General features: G+C 34.6%; 2 protein-coding genes across 2 annotated transcripts; one reads left to right on the top strand and one right to left on the bottom strand.

Annotated features, from left to right (window-relative positions):
- Positions 1-1185: 1185 nt before the first annotated feature.
- On the bottom strand, positions 1186-6931 carry LOC128995483 (uncharacterized protein K02A2.6-like). Its single transcript, XM_054420502.1, has 3 exons — positions 6716-6931; positions 5976-6406; positions 1186-4129 (listed from the first exon to the last, which is right to left on the bottom strand). The coding sequence occupies exons 1-3, from the start codon at positions 6929-6931 to the stop codon at positions 1186-1188; spliced, it is 3591 nt and encodes a 1196-aa protein (XP_054276477.1).
- Positions 6932-9221: 2290 nt separating this feature from the next.
- On the top strand, positions 9222-21136 carry LOC128994702 (uncharacterized). Its single transcript, XM_054419430.1, has 4 exons — positions 9222-9598; positions 17370-18644; positions 19128-20147; positions 20708-21136. The coding sequence occupies exons 1-4, from the start codon at positions 9542-9544 to the stop codon at positions 20810-20812; spliced, it is 2457 nt and encodes an 818-aa protein (XP_054275405.1). The 5' UTR covers positions 9222-9541; the 3' UTR covers positions 20813-21136.
- Positions 21137-26563: the final 5427 nt, after the last annotated feature.

The following is a 26563-nucleotide window of genomic DNA, read 5'->3' as shown; positions in this document are numbered from 1 at the left end:
AATACAAATTAGGTAATAGAAATGGCCTCCATCTGGTGATATTCAGTTTTTTATTAAAACAAATTTTGGTCAATGAACATAACCTTAGCAATAAGCTTTTCCACTGTTGACATTGAATTTTATTCCCATTACTATCTACTGATAAATAGAAACTGAAGAAGAATTTGTTCGTAAGGTATTAACAAATTTATGTATTCTCTTAAAATTGACATTATGTCTCTAGGCGCTACAATTCTAATGATCTACCACTACCATTAAGTCAAACTGTCAAGTCCATTCAAGTCAAAGGAGAACGGGAAAGGATACAATTACTGTGTGTATCGAGTGGACTATCGATAGCGCGATGTACTAAATTCTAAAAACAATCGAGCTGTAAAAGTATCGATTTTCCAGTTTCGATATTCGTCAACTAATTTGAGGTGAAAAAGTGCCTACCAAAAAAGTTATCATTGGGCATTGGGCACGAAAGGGCTAATATGCTCATTTATGAGGTGTCAGCTCTGTGGATTACCTGACAGTATGGAATGTGATTTAACAATAATTAAATTTTATAAATGAAAATGATAATTTAACAAAGAATAAATTATATGAACCAACAACAATATACTGATGACAGAAATTAAGATAACAATTTATAAGAAAATAAAAATTGCAACAAACGTTTTTTTATTCGTACATACGGCAATCGCCATTTTACAAAATATGTTTGATTAAGTATACAGAATATTATGATACATTTTTCTTTCAAAGCCGCTTACATGCAATAATAACAACTATAGATTCAATAATTTAAGTTGATTCAGTTGCAGGTGCAATTAATATGACACACAAATAACACAAAAATAGAGCATCAAAGACAAAATGAACAAAGTGAATTTAAACGCAGTAATAATATAGTTCATGCTACATGCTATGGAAATCATAATATGAAATAATATAGTTCATAGTAACGTTGATGGACGATTAAAATATTGTTGTGTCTAAATTAAATAAACTTTAAGCGTTTGAGAAATATATTTTAACATTGTAAAAAGTAGGCTACAAACACTAAAACAAAACATTAAAATGTACAACTGACTCACACAGAAAAACAATAAATAATTAACCAATCAGCTGGTATTAAAACCTAGGAAAATAGAATATTGTTAGTTGACACTAGATTGAATATATATCAACTCTCCCCTCTTAATTCTTAGGAAGGATCTGGTCAGTGTGTCTGGTCCATATCAATCCATTGTCCATTTTTATTCTGTACATGACGTTGCCCACTCGACTGATGATCTCTCCTAACCTCCACTTTTCTTTGGATGTATAGTTCCTTGCTTGCACCTTTTGTCCCACACTGAACTGTCTTCCAATCTTCCTTTGTTCTTTGACGCTAAACCTTTCTGTTTTATCTGACATGACGTTTAGTTTAGTTCTGATGTCTCTGCCAAACATCATCTTGTATGCAGACATTCCAGTTGTAGAGCTTGGTGCCTTCCTCAGCTGTGTGACTAATGCGTCGATCTTAGTTTGTATGTCACCTCTCTCCCCCACCATTGAATTTAGCCCCTTCTTCACTGTTTGTACGAATCTTTCTGCTTGTCCATTGCTAGAAGGATGAAATGGTGCGCATGTTCTCTGACAAATTCCATTTTCTTTCAAATAGTTTTGAAAAGCTGTGCTGGTGAATTGTGTCCCGTTGTCTGTAACGACTGTCACTGGAAGACCGAACGTTGTAAATAGATGTTGTAACTTTTTGATACACCATTCTGCTGTTGTCGATTTTGTATGCAATATTTCTAGCCATTTAGTATGGGCATCAATGATGACTAGGAAGTAATTTCCATTCATGGGCCCAAGGAAATCTAAGTGTATTCTCTCCCATGGTCCAGATGGTTCTTCCCAAGGGTGATTCCTATCTTTTGGAGGTTCATTTCTCTTCTGGGAACATATCTTACAGTTTCTGACCAACTCTTCAATGTCTCTGTCCACATTCTTCCAGTACAAATAGCTTCTTGCCATTGCTTTCATTTTTGTCATCCCAAGGTGGCCCACGTGTAGTTCTTTGAGTACTTCTTTCTGAAGAGTTGAAGGTATCACAACCCTTATACCTCGAAAAACACATCCTTTGTGTAATGTGTACTCGTTGTTGTTTAGTCCCATTGTCTCAAGATCATCTCCATTTTCAAGGGCTGTCTTGACTTTAGAGAAAAATGTATCCTTCTTTGTATGTTCTGCAATTGTCTCTTTGGTAAGTGGCAGCATAGATATTTGATTCATCTGAAATTTTGAATAGAGATCTTCACCTTCTTCTAACTTTTCTACTGGGAATCTTGAAAGAAAATCTGCATTGGAGTGGTCTGAAGTTTTTCTGTATTCTATTTTATAGTCAAAACCAGCAAGGAAAAGAGCGTAATTTAACAAACGTGTAGCTGACATTGCAGGTAGGGATTTTGAAGGATGAAAAATAGATACAAGAGGTTTGTGGTCTGTGACAAGAATGAATTTTCTGCCATAGCAGTATGGAAAGAACTTTTTCACACCCCAATAAATGGCAGTCGCTTCTTTGTCAATTTGACTGTATTGATTCTCACTTTTACTTAGTGACCTAGATGCAAAGGCAATTGGCTTTTCTGTTCCATCTTTTAGCCGGTGTGAAATTACAGCTCCTAAGCCAGTTGGTGATGCATCTGTTGACAGTATTAAAGGTAATGACGGATTGTAATGGATTAGAGTTTCATCTTTGGCAATATCCAATTTAACAGATTCAAAACTTCTTTCACATTCATCAGTCCATTCAAATTTCTTGCCCTTCTGTAAGAGTTTGTTCAATGGGTTTAGTTTCTCTGCCAGTTTGGGTATGAACTTATTGTAGTAGTTTGCCAAACCTATGAAAGAACGTAATTGGTTGACATCACGAGGTCGCTTTGCTTCAACAATTGCTTTTACCTTTTCAGACCCCTTTTGAAGTCCATTTTCATCAATTGTATGACCTAAGTAAGCAATCCTTTTCTGAAAGAATTTACATTTTTCAAAATTCAATCTAAGGTCATGTTCCCTTATTTTATCAAGGACTAGCTTCAATCTTTGCACAGTTTCTTCATAATTCGATCCTTGTATGATAATGTCGTCAAAGAAGCATTTAACACCGCTAATTCCTTGTAGTATTCTGTCCATGAACCTTTGCCATACTGATGGTGCTACTTTAACCCCAAACATCATCCTGTTGACTTTGTAAAGACCTTTTTCAGTACTTATAGTTTGCAAATTTGAACTTTCCTCGTCCATTTGCATGTGCAGGTAAGCATTGCTTATGTCCAATGTACAAAATAGCTTCCCGCCATTCATTTCCGCGAAAATGTCCTCTATCCTAGGTATTGGATGTTTGTCGTCTTGTATCACCTTATTCAGTGTAGTTTTATAGTCTGCACATATTCTTACAGATCCATTGGGTTTAACCACTGGGACAATTGGCATTCCCCACTGAGCATTGTTCACCTTAGTGATTATACCGGCATTCTCTAGTCGATTGAGTTCGTCTTCTACTTTTCCTTTAAGTGAGTATGGAACTTGTCTGGGTTTGATGAAAATGGGCTCGCAACCTTCTTGAAGGGATAAATGAACCTTCTCGTTCGGAATACATCCAATTTCCTTTTTGAAAACATCAGAGAATTCTGTAAGGAGTTTAGAAAGATCACACGAGTTTTCTTGAATAGTTCTGATATCTCCAATTTTTAAGTTAATCTCCCTAAGCCACTCTCTTCCGAAAATAGGTTCAACATTTTGTCCAATTACATACAGCTTGCCAAAGTATGCTTTGTCTTTGAAGCTAAACTCGACATACACTACCCCCTTTGGTTTTATAAGTTCGCCCGTGTAAGTTCTTAGTTGTACGTGAGTTTGAAATAGTTTTTTACTCAAATTTAGTTTCTTATAATCCTTGTATGATATCGACGATAAAGCTGCTCCTGTGTCCAATTCCATTTGAATTGGTTTTCCTTCTAATGTAACTTCAACCATGAACTTGTCAGAACCATTCATTTGTATCTTATATGTGTCGTACGTTGCGTGATCAATATCATTTAAATTTTCACTGTCCTCGATCTGGTTGATATGCCTAGCTCTGTTCTTTGCCATGCAGACCCTGGCTAAGTGACCAACCTTATTACAAGAATTGCAGAATCTAAATACTATAATCCCGCATATGTAACTAAGGGATACAAATTCTAGACCACTTCTAGATGAGCTAGAGACTTGAAATTTTCGGTGGTCGTAGGTCTAGTGCCCAAACCCCCGGGAAAAATCCGAAAAGTCCCATTTTCAAATTTTAACCCCCCCGAAATTTCGAATTTCCCCCCCCATGTTATTCTTATGGGAAATAACATTGAAAAATACCGAATTTGGTACTCTCATATGAACCGCTTAGAAACGTGCTAAGACTTCAAATTTGCGTAGTATTGTAGTATGAGATCTTTTATTACCGGTGGAATTTGCAAAAGTCCCATTTTCAAATTTTAACCTCCTCAAAAATCCAAAATGGCGGACCTATGAAAACGAAAAAAACACTGTTTTTTCAACCGGATGTAGCTGGAAAACGGTAAGAGCTAGAAAAGATTTGAAAGTATATCCAGGAACAGGAATTAAATTTTCTACAAAACCCTCTTGGGTGTTTTCTGAAAATCGCACTCCTTCAGCTTCAAAAACGCCCTACTTTCAAAATTTGGTAAATTTTTATTACATTTTTACCGGTTTTCGCCATGTTTTCATACTTAAATATTATTATTGCTTTGTATTCTCCTTACTTTACTTTAAATTTTACTCATTACATGTTTTTTCGTAACTTTACTCCTTGACCCCCAAAACTTAATTTTAATCTCTAAATTTGAAGGTTTTCTGCCACTTTTACGAGCCCCGTGTTATTCTTATGGAGAATAAGATTGAAATATAATGACTTTGGTATGGCCATATGAATTGTTAGAAATGTGCTAGAGACTTGTAATTTGGTAGTATTGTAGTAAGGGATCATAAGCTAATGGTGAAATTTTCAAAAGTCCCATTTTCAAATTTTAACCCCCCCCCCCAAAATCCAAAATGGCGGACCTCTGAAAACGATAAAACACGTTTTTTTCAAACGGATTTAGCTCGAAAATAGTAAGAGCTAGAAAAGATTTGAAAGTATATCCAGGAACAGGAATTAAATTTTCTACAAAGTCCTCATAGGTGTTTTCCGAAAATCGCACTCTTTCGGGTTCAAAAAACTCCCTACTTTCAAAATTTGGTAAATTTCTTTCAACTTTTTACCGGTTTTCGCTATTTTTTCATACTTAAATCATTCCTTTTTGCAAATATTATTATTGCTTTGTATTCTCCTTACTTTAATTTAAATTTTACACGGTACGTGTTTTTTTCGTAACTTCACTCCTTAACCCCCAAAACTTAGGTTTAATGTCAACATTTGAAAGTTTTTACGAGCCCCATGTTATTCTTATGGAGAACACATTTACCCCATAAAAACCACCATAAGTCCCCGTTCCCATGGTCCGTTCATGCTATAGATTTACTCTGGTTTACTTAAGGTTTTATCCCCCATCGTATTTACAACCCCCACCCCCCAAATATTAAATCCCCCCAATGTTATTCTTACAGGTGCATAAATCTAAATCTAAATAAGTCTAAATCACGTTTACACATTTCTAGATTAACTGGATATCTGAAATTTTGAATGATTGTAGATCTTGCGCCCTTTCCGAAAAGTGACATTTTACAAATATAACACCCACCCCCACGAAATATAGAATCCCCCCCCCCAATGTTATTCCTACAGGTCCATCGGTCAAAATCAATTTTACCCACTTCTAAAATAGCTAAAGATCTTAAATTTGGCTCAATTGCAGGTCTTGCGCCATGGCCCATTTCTATTTACCCCCAACCAAAAAAGGGGGCCTGGGGGCGGAGCCCCCAGCGAGCCAAAGGCGAGTTCATCCTTATACCTGCAACTATCAGCTTTATGGAACTTATCCCCGCATCGATAGCATCGACCACGCAGTTGGTCAAATGTAGAGTGAACAGTATGATATCTTTCGGTCTTCTTGGTTGGTCCTTTGCTTGCATATTGTTGTTGTTCCGGCTTCTTTCTTTCAGTGCTTCCTGTTAGCTTAAGAACAGCAGCTGTTGTAGGATTTGATATAATGCTGCTCTCAAGTCTCGAGGATTCAAAGGAAATTGCAGCTTGCACTGAATCTTTGAAAGTACTTGTTTCTTTCTGTAGTAACTGCCCTCTTACATCATTATCTTTAAGTCCTCTAACAAACTGCATTCTTAGTAACATGTCTGATACAGATTTCTCACATTCACATTGAAAGCGACAATCCTTTGCTAGTCTCTTCAGTTCCATTGAAAAATCCATCGTTGATTCGTCTTGCTGAACATGGCACAAAAATTTGTGTTGAAGAGATATAACACTAGGTAACGGTTCCAAATAATCCTTCAATACTGTTACCACATTTTTGTAATCCATTTTGTATGGATCATCTGGAGAAACCAGGTCTTGAAGCTGTTCATGTAGTTTTGGTGGAAGCACTGCAAGTAATGTGCAAAGTTTTATTTTATCGTCAGAAATTTCATTCAAGGAAATAAAGTTTTCAAATCTTTTGATAAAGTTTGTAAATGATTCTCCTTCGTCGAATGGAACAAAAGCAATATTTGATGTAACAGATGGGTGTGAACCTACCGAAGACTGATTCATAACTGTGGTTGGGGATTGCAGTTTGTTTCTCAACTCCACTTCGGTTGTAATGTACAGCTCTTCAACTTCACTTCTACTAGTTGCTAATTGCTCAATATCTTCTTCATCAACTAAAGATTCAAGTTCAGATTGAGCATTTTCGAATCTGTTCCAATATGTCCGTAATGAGGACAACCGCACTGTGACTTCATCACTACTCATGTCTTCTCTCACAGTTTTATTTTGCACAATTGCATTGTAAGCTTTGCTAATTTGAATTTTGCTTGCAGTTAATACCTTTTTAAGCTTAAGTATTTCACTCATCCTCGTCGCCAATGTTGTGTCTAAATTAAATAAACTTTAAGCGTTTGAGAAATATATTTTAACATTGTAAAAAGTAGGCTACAAACACTAAAACAAAACATTAAAGTGTACGGAATGGGCACACGGGAGGGACTAAGGCTAAAGGTGTAGTGACGTCATATCTCTAGTGGCTAATGTCTTCTCTTGAGGCGACACGATTACCGTAATGAAACGATGCGATTTCAGCGGCGTTCGTGGCATAGCTGGTAGCGTTTCGGATTGGTGTTCAGGAGGTCCCGGGTTCGCATCCCGTTGGCAGCACTAACATTATGTCAACAAATTTTTCATATCAGCAAGTTTGGTTGGTTAGGTTAGGTTATGACAGTTTAATTTTATAATACTAAATTTTAAAATTAATTTTATAATTAATTAAAAATTATAAGTAATCATTAATTAGATTTTTATCTTACATCGTTTTTATATTATCAGCAAGTCTGGTTGGTTAGGTTATGTTATGACAGTTTAATTTTAAGAATTAAAATTCATTTTATAATTTTAAAACAATATTTTATAATTAAAAAGTTAGTTTTATAACTAAAAATAAAAATAAAAAATAATTTAAATTTTTTCAACTTAGTAGTTCTAGCGGCGAACGCTGACACTACAAGATATGTTAGCCTTAGTCCCTCCCGTGTGCCCCACCGTAAAATGTACAACTGACTCACACAGAAAAACAATAAATAATTAACCAATCAGCTAGTATTAAAACCTAGGAAAATAGAATATTGTTAGTTGACACTAGATTGAATATATATCAAATATAAACAACAGTAGACTAGGCTCTGCTAACAAGAGATAGAAACAGTTATAACAAACGTTGATGGACAAATTAAAGGATTAAAAACAATAAAAACTAGGCACTGATCAGAACATCACAATATAACATCTCCAACAGGAAAACATGCATTAAAACCTATTTACAATAGGATGGTATGTCTAGTACAATTTAAAGTCAATAGTTTCACGTCACATGTACAGTATTGAAATCATTTTTAGCGAATTTCCCATATAGGGCATAAGCTATTACCGTAGTACTCACGGTAAGACCTGGACCCAGGACCGATTTTTTTCCGTTTTGATGTCCCTAGAGGTCAAAAACACCATCCGTTCAAATTCATATATATATATATATATATATATTTATATATATATATATATATATATATGTGTGTCCGTTAGCGCGATAACTCGAGCAAAAATGATCCGATTTTGATGAAATTTGGTACAATGGTACAAACGTGTAAACCTACGTTTATTCGAACGAGTTCGCGAACCAGCATGATCGGACCATGGGAACGGGGGTTTATGGGGGCTTTTATGGGGTAAAAATGGGTTTTTCTCATTTTTGACCCAAAAAACATAAAATTTTGCAATTTCTTTCAAAACTATTTTGTAGAGCTTAAAAAAACAAATAATTTAGTATATTGAAGCGTTATAATGCGCCTAATGGTTACGGAGAAAATTCCAAAAAATTGTTAATTTAAAATTCTCATGTTATTCTTATGGAGAATAAGTAAACTGTTGTAGTTTGCTTGTTTATAAACACATATTTTGCGCAAATTTGAAAAATGTTTTTATTTCTTACTAATATTAACATTTTACATAAAAAACACTTTTACCCTCCCTGTTGCAGCAAACCTAAGTATGTTTTAAACTGATTCTATTTAAATAGGGAATAAATGTGATATTTTTAAGGAGACATTTTAGTGTAAATCCATTCAGGGAAATGGAAATTCGCTTAGTCTGCAGGTTTGCTGCGGCGGGGGTATTTTTTCATTTAACCTATGCCTGCAGTATGATGAAAAATAAGTTCACATTAAATTAACACTAACTAATGGAGTTGGTAGCACTGTAAGGCGAATGTAATAATGTAATAGGTTGGCTGGCACGGCTGGCACATGGGTTGGCAGCCATCATCATAGAGTACTGTAGTTTGTAGTAGAAGTAGAGCAGAAGCAGAAAGAAAGAATCAGACTCAGACAGACAATCAGTGAGAGTGAGTCAGTGAGGATCTCTATTATGTGAGACTTGAGAGAGACTTGAGACTGGAGTTAGTGGAGTTGAGTTGGAGACGGAGACTACTGTTTACTGTAGTGTTTGGTGTTTGTAGTGAGAGTGAAGGAAGTAAGTAAGTAATGAATGAGAATGAGTCAGAATGAATAGAATCAAGTATCAGAAGCAGAAGGGAAAGAGATGATGAGGATAGACATCAATCAGATCGAGTGATAAAGATTGAAAGCAAAGACAGGAAGCAGAGAATTAAGAAAAGGCTACCAGGACTTTGTATGTAAACAATTTAACTTAGTTTGTGTTTGTGATTCATTCCGACTTAGACCGAAACCGTGTGTGAAGGATATTAAATTAGGCCTATGCCCAGGCCGAGGATGTTATGTTACTGCTCTTGTGTGTTTGATTGAAAAGAGTAGGTTTAATTGGTCGAAAATGATGTAGGCCTAGGTTTTTGTGTTGATGCCATGTTGTAGGCCTAACATTAAAAGTACACCCATTTTCCAAGGATATTGGCAGGTGAGTAACATTAGGCATGCTTGTCATAAGTGTTAGCTCAATAATAGCCTACAGCTTAAGTTAGGCTGCATAGGGTTGAGGGTTGCCATAATGGTAATGTGTTAAAAAAAAGAGAATTTAACTGGCGGCCCCCACTTTATTTATTTACTAGCTGTTTGCCCATTCTACTTACGGGAATCTTGTAGTAAGTTGAAACCTTATATTCAGAACAGGAGTTGGTTTGCATATTTAGTGTGCATTTTTCCAGATATGCTAGCAAAACTATTACTGTATAGGAATACATATAAGCCTTCGCAAATACAATATCTGACAGTTTCAAAGCCAAAACGAATGCTTCGCAATTAAATGTCACCCGATCGTGTTAGTCCATATTTTATATCTAATGATAAAAGGAATTGCTTTATAGATCTAAGTTATGAGGCATAGCCCTAAGGTAGGCCTGTAATTGAAAGTTACTTTTCACACTGGTTAACCCTTAGAGTGTCAGGCGAGAAATAGAAGTAACGCTCAAAAAATGCCGATGACTTTTCCCGAAGGTCGCGCTAAAAATGCCGAGCGCGATCTGGCGATTTTTAGGTTAAAATTTTGTAAAAATCGAATTTTCGATATTTCGACCAACGAAAATCGATGTATTGCATCTAGTAACTTTCGACTCAATGTTAATATATGGGTTAAAAGAATCCGAGTATCCATTCGGTTGTTAAGTTATGACAACTGTTCGATCATTACGAAACGTCCGGTCGGCCGGACGTCGGCACTTTTGGCTCGTTTTAAAAACGTCCGGTTCCCCGGACGTTGGCACTCAAAGGGTTAAAAGTAGTTAAAAAAACTACCTCAACCTCACTACTGCACACTTTATTTGGGTTGAAATTTTCAATAACAAAGGTGCTCTTGTCTTTTCCAAGAAACACTGAGAAATAAGGACATTAATGCGTTACCAACAGACATACACACACAATAGCAGAATTGAATTAGGGGATTTGCTACGCTTTAACCAAAGCAAATTACAAACAAAATAATTATTTGAAAGTTTTGATAGTGTCATCAAATGTTATGATAATCGTTTTTAGGCCTAATCAAACTGTAAAATTTGTGTAAATCCGTTGGTAAATATATACCTAGGCTAAATAAGTAAATAAATACACAGTCCACAAAAAATTTATTCGTTAACAACGCCAAGCTTTAAAAGTTCATGATGGTTTGCTAAAAAATCTTTCAGTGAGTAATGTTTTATCATTTCATAGCATAAACTAACATTTTTGAGTCCAGACAGAAAACGCAAAAATTATACAGTAGGACATCAATTAAATTTAATAAGAAATAAGGTGCAGCACTAACGATAACTATAGTTGTAAATAGTGATGTGTTTCTACATAAAAATGATTCTTACTGCTACCACCGGTTCTAAGGAAAAGTAGCAGTACCGTACCATAAACCAACGTTTATATTAATTTAAGAAAAGAACTATAGTACTTACAACCAATTCAAACTGTCCTTCTAATCAAACTGTTTTATATAGGTGTTAATCCGTTGGCAAATATATAAATAAATAAATACACAGGCCACAAAACATGTAACATGTAACGTTAACAACGTAAAGCTTTAAAACTCACTATGGTTTGCTAAAAAAAAACTTTCACTTGATGTGGTGCAGTACCGAAGTTATTAATCTCCCTTGGTTTTAAATGTCTTTTAAGTTTTCGAGAATCAAAGTTATTTCCCAATAATAGCATTATTTGTAAGCAACTTTCAATGTTAACATATTAATGACAGTTTGAAGAAACCACCTTTATCCAAACAAAGGTTTCTTATGTAAAAGATTACGTAATCTCTCTCTAAACAATAATTGGTACATAGGCTATATCTAGCAAACATTCGGAGGAAATGTGACAAAAAACGCACAAATCTGGGGTTTTGGACGTTTGTAGTTTTACTTCCTAAGTAGGAAAAGTACTGATATCGTTGTCAAAATGTAAGTAGTAAAAACCAAAAGTGACACATTGGAAAAGCGAGTTTAGCTACATCTGTAAGTTAAACCTCTGTTACGATCACAGCAAAATCAGAAAGATCTTAGAAAGATCGCAGCAACATCCACGATCACCCAGTCACCCACTGCAGTTGTGATTTTTTACTTTGCAATTAGGCTACCACAACTGTCCTTGAAGCGCCGCCAATGAGTGGAAACCTTTTTTGTAAGGCACAACGTTTTTAATCTCACTTGGTTTGGATGTGCTAACAAAACTTGATCGGAAATGGTTGCGGTATTTGTAAACAACTTTTACTGTAAACATATCAGTGACCTAGAAGTGAGAACTAATCCAATCAGCTGATCGTTATTTCATCGAATGTAATAGTAAACATTACGGTAGGAGAAAATTTGACAAAAATCGAACAAAATTGGGTTTTTGATAACACGTTAGGCTATTTTGTTTTCAAAGAAGCGAGGCCAGGTTTTTATAGCCAAAGACACTCTCACCAATCCAGTAAATACAGACAATGATTAGAACCTTGATCGGTACTCTAGTTTTCTAGGAGTAGGCCGCGTAAAATGACATTTTGGCGTTACAGACGCAACCACAGAATGGACAAACAGACATACAGACAGAAATTGAGATAAGACTCGTTTCGTCTTTCTTAGGCTATGAAACGTAAAAATAACCAAAAACTGCATGATTCTAAGCAATGTACAGACAAAACTGTAATTTTATTTATTTAGATGAACGGTTGCACCAGAAAAATGCAATTATTGTCTTACAGAAAGAAGAAAACAAAAATCACAGGCCAGTACAAAAGTAGTGAAAAAAAAACTGGAAAAAAGACTTCAATAACAAGACGCTTAAAATATAAATAGGCCTAACGAAAATAACAACCAAGTATTTAAATAACAAACTATAAGTAACAACTATAAATAACAAACTATCTGAGCAAGTTGACAAAACAATAGATTTGAAAAACAAAACCAGTAGCCTATAGGAACAATAATGATAAGTAGCAATACAGTAAGCCGAGTGAAACTTTAGTAAAAGAGGCAGAACAATCTTGATGAAAACAGATAAAGCTTGCAGAAAAATAACAATATGATATACTCTGTACAAGAACAAGATAACAACAGTAACAATAGGATAGACTATATTAACAAGGCAAATATTTGATATATCAACAATGCGATATCGTGTAATTTTTAGATGTCTACTTACAGTATTTTTCACGCTGAATCCAAAAATGCAATCAGTTTTTGTCGGAGAGATTCATAAGTGGCCGTAAAACGAAGGTTAAAATTACGAATCTATGGTTCATTGAGCTATACTGATGGTAATATGGCGTGGTCTGGATGGGTCGGTATGTGGACTGTGGACTGAGTAAGCAGGAGAGCAAACAGCTGTTTATGCTAGACTTAATGCGGAATTAAATCAATTCGTTTTGAAACCAAATAATCAGTTGGTTCTTATTTAGGCATGTGAGAAGGTAGGTTGGGTTTTATGCGGATTTGTGACTGTATTAAGTGTTTTGAAGTGAGGTTAGATTAGGAAGGTAAAGGTTAGGTCATAATGAACCGACTCATTTAATTTATGCTACTTCCAGACTGGTTTTGCACAATTAAATAGTGGGTGAAACACAATGAAATAACGATATCAAAAATGCACAAGCATTTTTGATATTGTTATTCCATGTCTTGTAGAGAGGCTCCTCGCCAAACCTGGAGACTTAGCAAATTTTCATTTGCATGATTGGATTTTCAATTAAATCAATTTAAATAACATAAGGTTTATCAAGTACCGAGGGTTACTGCTACAGGGAGGAGTGTATTAAAGTTTGTGTTTTTTTAGTAAAATATTACTAGTAGGCCTAGGTAAATTTGCCAAGTTTGATCAAAACTTAAACTATCTATAAACAAGAAAACTACAAGAGTTTACTTATTATCCATAAGAATAACATGAGAATTTTACAATTTACAACTTAGCCTTTACTTATTTTTATCCCATAATCCAATTATGCTAGTCAGCAAACTCTTTTGTACGGAATTTCATGAATATTGCATAATTTTTACTCGAGTTACCGTGCTAAATGGGATACACCGGTGTGTTTGCCCTTTGGGGACCACAAAACGAAAAAGTAAATCGTCCTGTGTCTGTACTGTTCAATAAAATTGCGACCATACATAGTAGGTATTTTAAGCCAAGTATGAATAGAGATGAGTGTAGGATGAGTGGCGCGATCTTGTAGTCTTGTTAGTGACTAAGGCCGACATTCCTTAGACACAGCTGTTAATTAATAGCCCATACAGCTAATGGCAACTAAGAGACCTACAGTTTATAGTGGAATCCGAACCACATTTTTCCTTGCTATATACGAATTGGTCTAATTATCAGGATAGTACTGCGGATAGACGTAGTACTCACTCGTGCGGACGTTAATCCACACTAGAATGCTATTAATTCCTCATTCCCTATATGGGATATTTGCTAAATTCCCTCGGCCTACATAGGAAGTTCACTAAATTAGCTATTTAGGAAATTTGTTGAAAATCTAAAATATGTAAATCGGTCAAGCAACCTTCACCAGGAATCAACTCTTGTGGATTGATCAAAACTATGAGTCACGTTTGTTGCTTCTTCAAGATTGATTTGTCAGTAAAAAAATAAAATTTCTTTTTGTTACTGGGTGATAGGCCGATTGAGATATTTAACTCGTTCGCTGCGAGAATCCCTTTGGCAGTACACGGTCGGAAATGCGACGCAACCTCGGCATGCCATTGAATCAGCAAACGCAATAGCATTAAAATATCAGTCTTGACAGTGGCAAAACAGCGGGAGCTGTGTTACCCCGAGAGTGGACGTAATTCACTGAAAAACTCACAGCTAGCAGCAATAGTGTCTTTGTAATGTGGCTCTAAGAGAGAAAATCCCTGAAAACGGGACAAAAAGTGTCGCCAGACAGGATTTTACGGGAATTTTTACTTCAGATAGTGTCACGGTGCGTGGTGCCTCGCTAGAGCATGCGCACTGAGAGCATTCCCCCACTACGCCTCGATGTACAGTCACGTTCAAATACTGAAGTTGTGAACTAGTATCAGCTGTCAAATTAGTTTGCTTTATGTTTACGTTTTTGTATTTTTTCGGGTTGTCATGGAGACAAAGTTTTGGTAGAGTTGGATGTTTTAAATGGAGAAAGAAGGTTCGTTTTTTTGTTGTTGAGATTTTCAATAAGTAAGTCATAGAAAGCTTTGAAGAGTTGTATTTCCAATTTATATTATTATTTATTATTACAATTTATTTATTATTCGTTTACCCATTTATTTTCCCACAAGTGTGGTTCAAATATAGTTCTCCAGCTCTAGTGTATTTTTGTTAGTGTTCCTGTAAGTTTGTGATTGATTGTGAAGATGGATGTGCCGGTTGAGTTCAAGTCTAAATTGAAAGGGAAAGTGCTAAGAAGTCAGACGCGTGAAGTAATTACGAGTGTTATGAGTTTTATGGAATTGGAGGCTAGGGAATCAAGGTTTACGATTGATCCCAAAAAGGTTAGAGATAGGGTGTCGGCTGCTTGTGGAGTTTCAAAACGGACTTTAACACGGCTATGTACGGAGAAAAGAAAATTGGAAGAAACAAACTCCAGTTTTGAAACCCCTAATAAAAAGAGAAAATTAAGAAGAAAAATTACTGGTCTTGACGATTCTGATGTTGGTGTTGTACGTAGAATTGTAAACACATTTTATTTGACTGAAAAATGCCTTCCAACTCTAAAGAGAATAAAAATAAAATTAGAAAATGATCCAGGATTTGTAGGGTCTACATCCAGTGTAAGGAGAATATTGAAAAATATTGGATACAGATGGAAGAAAACTAAAACCAACAAACATATTCTTATGGAATCGCAAGATGTGGCCTATAAACGATTTGTTTACCTAAAAAAGATTTGAGAGTTTCGAGCAGAAAACCGTCCGATTGTGTTTACAGACAAGTCTTACATCGATTCAGCACATGTGTCAGGAAAGGGATGGAGCGACGACACTTGCGTGTCAGCGCACATATCCAAAGGTGAAAGACTAATCTTTTTACACGCTGGTAGGGAACAGCAAACAACTTGTGGAAAAACTAGTGGAGAACTATTCTATCAAAGCCTCACAAACTTCAATCACAGGGAAATGGTTGATTTTGAAATTTTACACAAATAACCAAGACTAGTGTAGAAATCACCAGTAGCCAAAAAACGTAGGTCACGGCTAGCTTTTCTTGGACAGTTATGGCTTTCCTGAAGTTAGTGTCACTTTCCTTGACTTTGTCTGATCATAAACAAAATTTTTATTCGAAATCAATAGTTGTCATTCTCATGAAGTTTTTTATGCTCACACTTAATGGATCGACGTCATCTCGGAGATCAGCCAGCATGTCACTGCCACGGTACCTATCCCTAGCCATCAACGAGGGTCTCACCTAATATCTTCGCGGACCTCTTATAGTGGCTGGCTATAATTACACAAGCAGCCGCAGCATGGATTGAATCTTCTTCGTCCGTTTAGTTGTAAGCTTTTAGTTGTAAACTTTTGGTTGTCAACTTAAGCGTAAACGTGGCTTTTATAAATGGAAATTTATAAATTTACCTAAGCCTTATAAAACTATATATTCAATGAAGGAAGATAAAAAAGGCTATCTTAAAAAAATAGAAATCGCTACCTTTCCGTGAGATTCAATAGGTATCGGCTATGTGTTCAAGTACAAACAATATCAAATAAAACTTATTTTCAAGGTTACGAGACCTGTTGTTAATTTAACGGGCCATTAAGTATATTTATGCACTAATAATAAAAAAATAAGACATACAATTTATTAAGCATTTAATAAGGAACAAGAAAATACATATTAGTAACAGGTAATATGAATAAAATAAATATTTATGACGAGAAACCCAAAACATGGCATTATGGTTTAATACAGAACAAGTGGCTGAAGGAGTAGAAAGTGAACATGATCAACCTTTTTACACACAAAGAGGGGGAAAAATAGACTACCAGGAAGATACGTGAATCAATAATTAATATTTTGACTTTGCAAGTCAAAAGGTGGGAGAATATTAGATGTAGTGTTCAAACATTTAATTTAAATAATCTACGGTTTATATTTTGTTTTGTCTTTTTCCAGCTGCTATAAAAATATGAACTTTAGAAATTTTTACACATGTGTTTTTTGGATGAGTATGTGAATAACCGCTACAGCAGTCTTTGTATTCGTATTTTTTTTTTTTTGTCCTAAGGACACACATTACTTCAGGCTAGACCTAGGGGTTGCGGCATTATCACTTAGATAAAATCCATTGGTGGCTTGGCGGGGATCGAACCCGGGACCTCAGGGACTGAAGTCCCGTTCTCTAACCACTACGCCAGCTCGCTCCCCTTTTGTATTCGTATTGGAGTGGAGGCGAGCAGGCGACTGTACTTGATGGCTGGAGGGGAAGTGTGGTAGGGGAGATTTTCTGTCTCTCTCGCACTGCCTCCCCTACACGCCAAGCACGGTGAAACGGTCTGTACCAACCTAAACCCAACCTACACTAGGCCTAAATTAAAGTATAGGACCAGCACAAAATTCTGACATAGTTTAGTTGATCCCCGATAAATGCAGAGGTCACAGTAGACAAACTTGTACAACACTGCACCGTGACTCCGACCGGAGTTGTACTCACGCTGTGCCAGTACGGCATGACTCCGGTCGGAGTCATCAGCAGCGTGTTAATAAAACCTTCTTTTTGTAATTTTCACTAAGCTCTTTTGTTCTAGGTCTGCAGTTTGAATATGACTGATTATGAAATAAGGGAAGTGTTTGAGCTGCCTCAAAAGCTAGAGCTCATAAGTGAAGAAAAGAAACCTTCACTATGTAGTTTTAGCAGTTACACCAACTCAATCTGTAGCGATTCTACAATTGATTTAGATGAAATTGACCATACGCCCACCATCCCAAATTCGGATGAATTGGGAATTAAAGTAAATGAAACAAAACCACTCCAGAATAATTTTATAAACGATGATCTGACTGAACAATCTGTTCATACAAAGACCAGTGAAATGGAGATGGTAGAACCATCTATTAAGCCTGTTAAACAACCACATCTGACATTTAGTAAATCTGTGTCTTTACATGATGTTTCTAACCTTACATCATTAACTCATAGCGCTAAATCCAATACTGTGTCTTGTGAAACAATCAATAGCCAATCCTTATCATCCACCACTAAATCCAAAGATTCGGGATTTCAAAGATCTCTTAGCTGTCTTAGTCTTACCAGCGGGAGAAGAAGCTATGACCATGTACAAAGTAAAGTTAAAGCGTATATAAGAAACATAAAAGAATCGGAAGCTTTAAATAAAAGAAATAAACTTTTGAAAAAGCTTGAACAGCAAAACGAGCCGGTTGTATTACCAAAAGAGACAGAAACTGTGCATCCAATTGAGAAAGACGATTTATTGAGGGAAATTCAGGAATTGAAACATGAATTGCATGAGAAATCCCTCTATATTGACGCCCAGCACAGAAACTACAACAAACTTTTGTTGAAGTTTGCAGAGGCTAGAAACATAATTGATAACTTAAGAGTGCAATCAATAAGTTTAAGTTACAGTGATGGAAATAGATCAAGAAATCAAATTATGTCAGTTAGTAACTTAACCTTGGACTCGTTTGATTACAAAATTGACACAAATGTTGATCAGCTTGCTTCTTGCATACCTGAAGAAGACGTATCAAAATCCACAAACGACGCTAAAGACAATTTCAAACCAACTCTTCATTCTTCACCTTATGAAAAGAGCTTAAGCCCAGTAAGACAACTTTTTTCAAGTTCTTGTCATCTGGGAAAGAATTACCAACCACTAGGAAATTTAAAACCGTGCGTTCCTAGATTTGATTCTCAAGCTCGAACCAAGCACCAAGGAGCGTTGTCAAAAAGCTATGATGGTTTGAATAGAAATGGCAATCCACTTCTGAATAACCACTCAAACTTACCACAGCGACAGTCCATAAACATTGATCTCCCCAATGATGATCCTTTTGACAAGGTAAGATAATACCAAAGTAAAAATTTAGGGGAAATAATTATGACTAACATAAAAAGGTTTAAAAAAATACAAAAAAAGTTGCCGGAAAATAAAATTAAAGTGGTAGGTATCCGGTATTATAGTTTAATATTTTTCAAAAGTTTTATTTTTTGAGGATGTGTATATGTACAAATAGATAAGAATTAAAATAAAATTCTTACATTTATTTGTAAAGCAGTGCAGTCATTCATAGAACAAATCTTTTGCTAGGGGTTTTGAGAATAGGTGCACAATACTATTCAATGTAAAGTGCTAGTTAAACTTAGCAAAGCTCCTTCACATAATCGGGTTAATTTTCCCTGCATTGATTCAGTATTTTTGCAATAGCCTTAATAAAGAAATGTTGAGCCTAATTGTAACTATAACACATTTTTGTTACATTTTGAAGATACAAAATTGAATGTTTTTGTAAATTGCTAAAATTAGGAGTTTTTGTTTTTTCAGGTAAAGAAATGGCAAGCATCACTTCCCAGTATCAATCTGTTGGGAAGCCACAGTTCATCAGACTGCGAGGATCCAAGCCATTCCCACTCTCCGGCACAAAGGAATTTTAAGAAAAATGAAGGTTGTTGCAAATCTAAGTGTTTTACAAACACAAAAAGGGACGAAAATGAAGTCTGTAATGTACTGTCTCAGGAGCTCCAAAACAAGTGCATTATTACAGAAATGGAAGTAGATATTGAGCGACAAGGAACTCAATCGACAAACATCCAAAATTCTAAAGGAACTAACAAAAAAGAAAAGAATTTTAACGCCTCTGTGAAGCCAACCAAAAAAGTTAAGGAAAAAAAGTTGGTACACGACCGTAAAGTGAAGTTAGTTCCAACAAATGGTTGTGAGGGTATTTTTAATAGAAAGAACAATCAGCAAACAGATACAAACAATACAAAGCAAAATTCGATTACAAGAAAAAAATCTGCCAAAGATTTGTTTCTGACCAAACCTCAAGCCAAGCTTATAAATACAGATTTATTGTGTTATGAAGAATCATCAGTTTCAGATGGGGATTCCACTCATCTACCCAAGTCATCTTCAATGTCTCAATGTAGGGTGAACAAACTGGATGATGATTACAGTGACGACAGTTCAAGTATTTCCTCATCAGTCCTTGGGTCGGACTCAGCAGCTTCCCAAAAATCTCACAAGAGAACAAAAAGAAGATTGGATTGTAGTGAGGTGAAAGTTTCAAGTAAAGTTCCTAAAACCACCAAATCTAAGTCATCACAAACAATTTTTATCATGAGGGAACCAAAGTTAAACTTTACCTCACATTTTGGAAACAATGGATCTCAAATAAATAATCAGATCTCAGTGACAAAAAGCACAAATAATGAGTCTTCTTTCAAGCATAAGAATCCTGAACATCCATCAAACGGGATTACGAAGACTGAATCTAGTCAAAGAAAAGCTTGGAATGCAAGAAATGATGCAAACTTTTATGTCTGCAAGGATTTCTCATTTTCAGTAAGTATATTTTTTTCCTAATATTTCTAGGTCCTGTAGGATATGCTGACAATATTAGAGTGAAATAATTAATCTAGTTAAAAATCGTCTCCTATTTAAGTATCAACAGAATATTGCTGGATGGTAATTTAGAAAAGCAAAACGTTTGACTAAGGAGGAGGAGTTTAACCTCAACCAAGCTGTAAAGATTCTATTGATATGATTCACAACTTTTCAACTCCTTACTTGACAGTAATATCATGCACAGTGTTACAGTAGTCTATAAACAGTCGTCTTTGATAAAATAAAATAAAAATCTAGAACTAATTTTAGAGAGTAGGTCTTTTGGGTCATTCATCTATTCAGTTCTAAATGTAGTTTTCTTTCAGTCATGGTCTTCATCTAGTCTTCTAGGAAGTGATTTCCTAGCTGGTCTTCTGAGGGATGGTTTCTATCCCTGTTGGTGGGCAAAATAAAAGAGATCCATGTTGAGTTGTGTAAGGATCAGGTCCTTATTGCTAAATAGTCTACATTGATTTGCTGAACGTTAATATTAATTAGGTCTAACTTTTTTGTTTCAGAAAAGCACTTCCCTGATGGAATGTATAAGAGACATGGAGGGGTTGGTCTCTAAAGGTACGTTTGTTTTAAGTTCAGCCATAGATCGTAACAATGTCACTTGTTAGTAATATATTTCTTAAGTTTTTGTATATTTCTTTCTTTTTTATTGTAATAATGTGCCATATTTTTAATGTTTCTCATGTTTGTTTTACAAATTTAGTGGTAGTTTGTTGTGTAACAATATTTTACCATGCTCTCTTGTTATATTCTTTTTGTATTTTAAGCTATATATTGTGCTATTTTTTATATTTAAGTACCATACTTGTTATGTGTTTTGTAAACTCATGTTTTGTATTTTACATTTTAGTCTCTTGTAATTTGCACACATTTTATCATAATTAGACGGAGGATTATGTTGAATATGTCTAACAGGTTATTAGTGATTAAGAAAACTACCAGGGCCCTGTTTCATAAAACTACTAGTCTAGTATTTACTAGTCCATGGACTAGTAATACTAGTGTATTTTACAAGTCTACGTTTCAAAAACCTACTAGTGTAAAATACTAGTTACTAGTGTAGGGACTAGTATTACTAGTGGTTTTTACTTGTGTAGACAGCAATGAGTTTCATAAAGTTTTACTCTTGTAAATTACACTGGTAAATACTTGCCATTTTCTAACAACCTCTCTACTCCCGTATTATTTGAAGTAGACTAGTATTTTTGGAAAGAGAGTTATTTCATTACTCACATAATTTAAAAATATGAATTATTAAGTTCTTTTTGCAAGTGCGAATTGGCTCATGTTTGCAATTTAAGATAAAAATAGATCTATGAGTGCTAAAATGATAATTATTATTAGATATAAATTACAATCAATAAATGTGGCGTAGTACAAAAAGAGTGAAATTGCATTTTATAATGTATGGAAAATCGCCCTATTACAATTAATTATAATTTAAGTTATCAATTTATGTGAAATTTTAGTCTAATTTTACTTAAGTTAAATTTCATGGTTATATCAACTATTTAGCTATCACAGAGAAAAAATTTTTAAGCTTTGAGAGAAACCAAAGTAAAACAGCATACCGTATTGCATACAAAGATGTACAAAAATGTATCCAACATTGCAACATTAATCAGATTATTTTACTCCCAAGGCTCTCGGTTTTATTTAAATACATTTTAATAGGAAATAATAGTAAGAAAATTTTAAAGAGGAGTTGCATTGTATTTTTTTTAGGTGCTTATTATTTGTTTCCCTAAATAGCTAAAACCCTGTAATGTACTAACAATTTTGTAGGCCTATATTTGATTTTTGGGCGTTGGACTGAACTGCTTATCATAAAAACATTACTTTTAATCCATTTTGGTATTCTGATTTGTTATTCAAAGTAATAAAAAAATTAGATTTTGATTAGAGCTGTTATTTAAATGTAAAACATGTAAAAGTTACAACTAAACTACAGAATATGTGTACACATGTACACAGAATATGTGTATGTTACAACTAGTGTCAGAATATGTGTGTTTATTAATGGAACTAAAGTATAGTGAGTGGTACCTACTAAAACCTACTTCTCCATTGCTTGTAACGGCGTTGCAATTATTTGTTACATCAATAAACGTTTAGGCTTATTATTCACGGTTTGTAGACTCAAAATTAGAATATCACAGAATGGTTTTTAACCCAAATATTCTTATGCATTCGAATATTTGAAAACATAGGTTAGGGTACTTGAAAACGTTTCTAATAAAATGTCCTAAGACGATTTAATTACATTCAAATGTTGAGCCTTCTTTTCTTTACTCATAGGAAGCTTAATTTTATATGTCAGAATAAAACAAAAACTATACAAATCACAGCAAATGCGGCAGACACAGATCAACTTCCACCCAACTGTTGAGCGCCGCAACTAGGCCTACAACCGGCTACTACAATCACCGTGTTGATTGCAGCGACGCGACGCCGCGCCGGCGGGCTCATTGATGAACATAAATAATAGCGGTTTGATAAATAATGTGTGATTTTTTTACCTATGTGTCTATATATTTATTAATTAAAAGAAAAGACTGCGTTTCTACAACTATTTACTTTTTGTATCAAATGAAAACAAAATTAAAACCCTTTATAAAGGGTTTGAAAACCCGTGATTGAGGTTAGAAATTTGTTTTGAAAGTTTACCTTGTAAAGTTGGTCACGTGACTAGTAGTTTTAGTCACGTGACTAGTAAAATACACTAGTATTTACTAGCGGTATAAAAACGTTTATGGAACACAAATTAGTAGGACGGGTAAATACGGGACTAGTATTTACTAGACTAGTAATTACTAGACTAGTATCTTTATGAAACAGGGCCCAGGTGTTGGACACCTGGACACCGGTTATACCAGAAAGGGCATTGAGTTTGTTAATTAAGTGGGATAACAACATTTTTGGATTTGAATTAGTCACTCTTCTTAATAACACTAACACAAATGTGTACATCGTATTGAATCTACTGAATGTGATATTTTACATTTTTGTGTAGGACATTTTAAGATGTAAGAAATATGTCAATTTTCAAACCAAAGACTTGTAATAAGTTAGGTTGTTCAGTTTTCCACATGGCTTCAAGTCCTCAAAGTTCCTTGTCAATTATAATATTTTAGTAGTTTGTCTATGGTTAAACAATTTTAACTGCTAACACAATGATAAGTTTTTGACATGATTTAAGTTAGGTTTTGTACTGGTAGTGTTAAAGTACAAAAAAAATTGTCAAAACTTTTTTAGGGTTTTAGATGTTTTTTTATTATCTCAAAACAAAATAAAAAAAGTTGCAGGCGTGTCCAGATTCAAATTATTAGAAAAAGCTTACAAAAGTCCAATCTTTCAATAAACATTGTGAGAATAATAATTGATTAATTTGGTGTTGCATTTAATTTTAAATATTCCTTTTTTAAGTCTGAATATGTCTGGTTTTTATTTGCCGAATATTCCTTGAGTTTTATTCTCAGTTGGGTTATTTTTACCATTTGAAAAGTTAAAACTAAAACCACCTAACAGTTTTGTAAAAAGGTGGATGATAATTCTTAGAGAATTAGTAAAAAAAATTGGTTAATGTAAAAAAACTGTCTTGTAAAATGATCTTCATTTCTGTGTATCTTGACTCGCTACTAAAGTCAATTTAGTTTTGTCAAATGTTACGTAACTTTCTTGTACTGGTAATTTTTCTGTAAGTTGGTGGGAATGTAGTTTATACAGTTGCAACAAGGTCGTATACATTTTTGATACTATACATTTTATCAAAGATTCTGTTTCCAATTTAGAGCCTGAGAAAAAGCACATACAACTAACTAGTCTTCTTACCTCTACATGTTTTATGCCAGAAATGTAAACAAAAGTTAATGTAGTGAAACAAATGTACCACAGAGCAGTAATAAGTTCAGTAGATCATCTAATCATTCAAAAATTGAGTTTGAATCAATAGGGAGATTCATCTTTTCAAAGTATTTCAAGCACTAACTCATAAAACGTAAAATATTTTAATTTGTTGAACAAAATTCTTAATGCAATCTGTTATTAGAATTGCTGAGGCTACCAAGAAAATGTGTACATTTTTCTGTTAATAAATGAAAGTTTAAAAAATGTGCAAAAGGAAGTTAACATTTTAATCTTACAAACTTCTGACTAGGTTTGAAAATAATCAAGAGATGAGAGATGACTGTAGTTGTAAATTAACAATTAATTGTTTGGTTTATATTTAAATTAACAAATTTAGGCTATAAAGAGTGATAGCTATGCATTTAATAGCTTTAATTATAAGGTTTGGATAAAAATACAGTCACAACTTTTATTTGCTGAAAAATCTAAAGTAACTTTATCATGTAGTAGTTAGTCTGAAGTATTAGTTGGAGTGTAGTCAGGGCCGTATTTCCCTAGCGGTGGTTTATGGAGTGCCTCAACCTGGGAGGGAGGCTTTTTAATTAATTTGATTGATAATCAAGCGTCTTCGAAGATTGAACAATCTCAAATCCCGGTCTTGCCATGATCACTGAAGAGGAAAATAAACTTTCCAATACCGCAAAAAAAAGTAAACATTTTCTCCGTGACCACAAGAGATGTTCATGATTATTACGCAATCAAGGGAGTCGAAGGCGATGTCTCTGCAAATGCAGAAGTTGTTCAATATTTCTCTGTGAACCTGGAGCTGTCCATGATTCCTCTACAAAGATGTTCATGATCTTGTCGCGACTGCGTGAGACCTAGAATGTTTTTGCAAACAAAGATGTTCACTATTTTGCTGTAAAAATTAAACATAACCGTGCGATTCCTTATTGATTGCAGAAGATGTCCACAATTTTACCGTGACCGCAGGGGGCATTCAAAATTATGCCGTGACCGAAGAAAATTTATTTTAGGCCCATTTTCATTTTTGTTCCGTGTTTCAATTTTGAGGCAATTGCAGAAGTCGTTACCGATTTACCGGTCGTCCTCCGATTTGATTCCGGCCTGAGACCTGAAGGTCAATGTTTTTATCGGGAATCGTAAGTAATAGAGTCTGGCCCGTAGACCTCTAAAATTATCATCAAAGTATGGAATTAATTTATAGCTAGTTTACTAGCCTCTAGGTCTCACCAATCAGATTGTCAAAAACAAAGGGTCGAGGTCATAAAGTTGAAGCAGTATCGCGCATATTTGTAAATCCCCTAGGCTCCAGCCACCAAAGAATGGGATAGGGGGGCGGACATGGCTGAGTTGCCATAGGCCAGATAAGAGTCAAAATATAGCCCTGAGTGTATTTTGAATATTTTTTTTAGCTTTGAGATTTACCTACAATTGGATGAACTTAATTGTATCACAACAACACATCACGAGTAGATGACAGTAGTTAACTGAGTAGAAACCGTAGAGTTAAAATAAAAAAATGATATGTTATGACAAGTATCTCTTGCTGATTAGACTAAATGATCTTCTATATTAGGGTGAATAAAATAAATGCGGTAAAAAATATTGGATTAGTGGCAATCATAAAAAAATCATGCTGCAATGTATTCATGACTGTAGATAAAGGTATTATTTAGATATTCTATAAGAATGATAAATCTGAACTATAAGATTTTGTCCGTGGTAAAAACATGTGATTTTAATCAAGCAAATCACTCTTGATTTGATATTTAGAAATAACATTGAGATGTTGATATTATGTGCTTTTATTTAGTGTTGACATAATTTTCTTGATTTAAAAAGGCATAAATTCTTCAAGACTAGAGTAGAGATACATTGAATGTGAAAAGTTTTATCTCTGAATCAAAGTAGAAACAGTTATTGATGGTCGGTTTTTTCAAATGATCTTAAATTAATTGACTGTTTTCTGATTACATTGAATTAGTGTTAGTAGTACTTTAATTTTCTTAAAGTTAAAATATATATAGTCCTTTAAAATGGTAAGTGGTGTCACTTAAGATTCTTATACTTAAATAGTTTGATAACTGAATCAAAGTAGAAACAGCAACTATGTATTTGGTCATCAGTGCTCTTTTCCTGAGCACAGTCTTGTTTTAAATAATATTGCAAGTTAAACTTTTAATTGTACAATATAGCTCTTTTGTGAATTCTTGATTTTTCCTCTGTAGAAACGTCTTCTCGTGATGTATCTTATGTTGTGCTGATTTTCTTATTTTCAACAATACCAAAAATTGGCATTCTAGTCTGTATGTCATCATTAATAAAATGTACAGTTGATATAACACTGCACTGATTAGTACCCACACTTATTGAATATTAAGTTTGTTGTCCACATGAACAACAGTAGGCTACTAATTGTAAATAGTTTTGGGATAGCTTGTGTTGAGTTACCTATGTATGTGTGCCAAAAATTACCCTAGCACAATAAG

This window comes from Macrosteles quadrilineatus, unplaced genomic scaffold (assembly GCF_028750875.1).
Source record: "Macrosteles quadrilineatus isolate MER2022 unplaced genomic scaffold, UCM_ALF_1.0 Scaffold_5__1_contigs__length_97177068, whole genome shotgun sequence".
Lineage (NCBI taxonomy): Eukaryota > Metazoa > Arthropoda > Insecta > Hemiptera > Cicadellidae > Macrosteles > Macrosteles quadrilineatus.
This window is presented reverse-complemented; position numbering and strand designations above follow the sequence as displayed.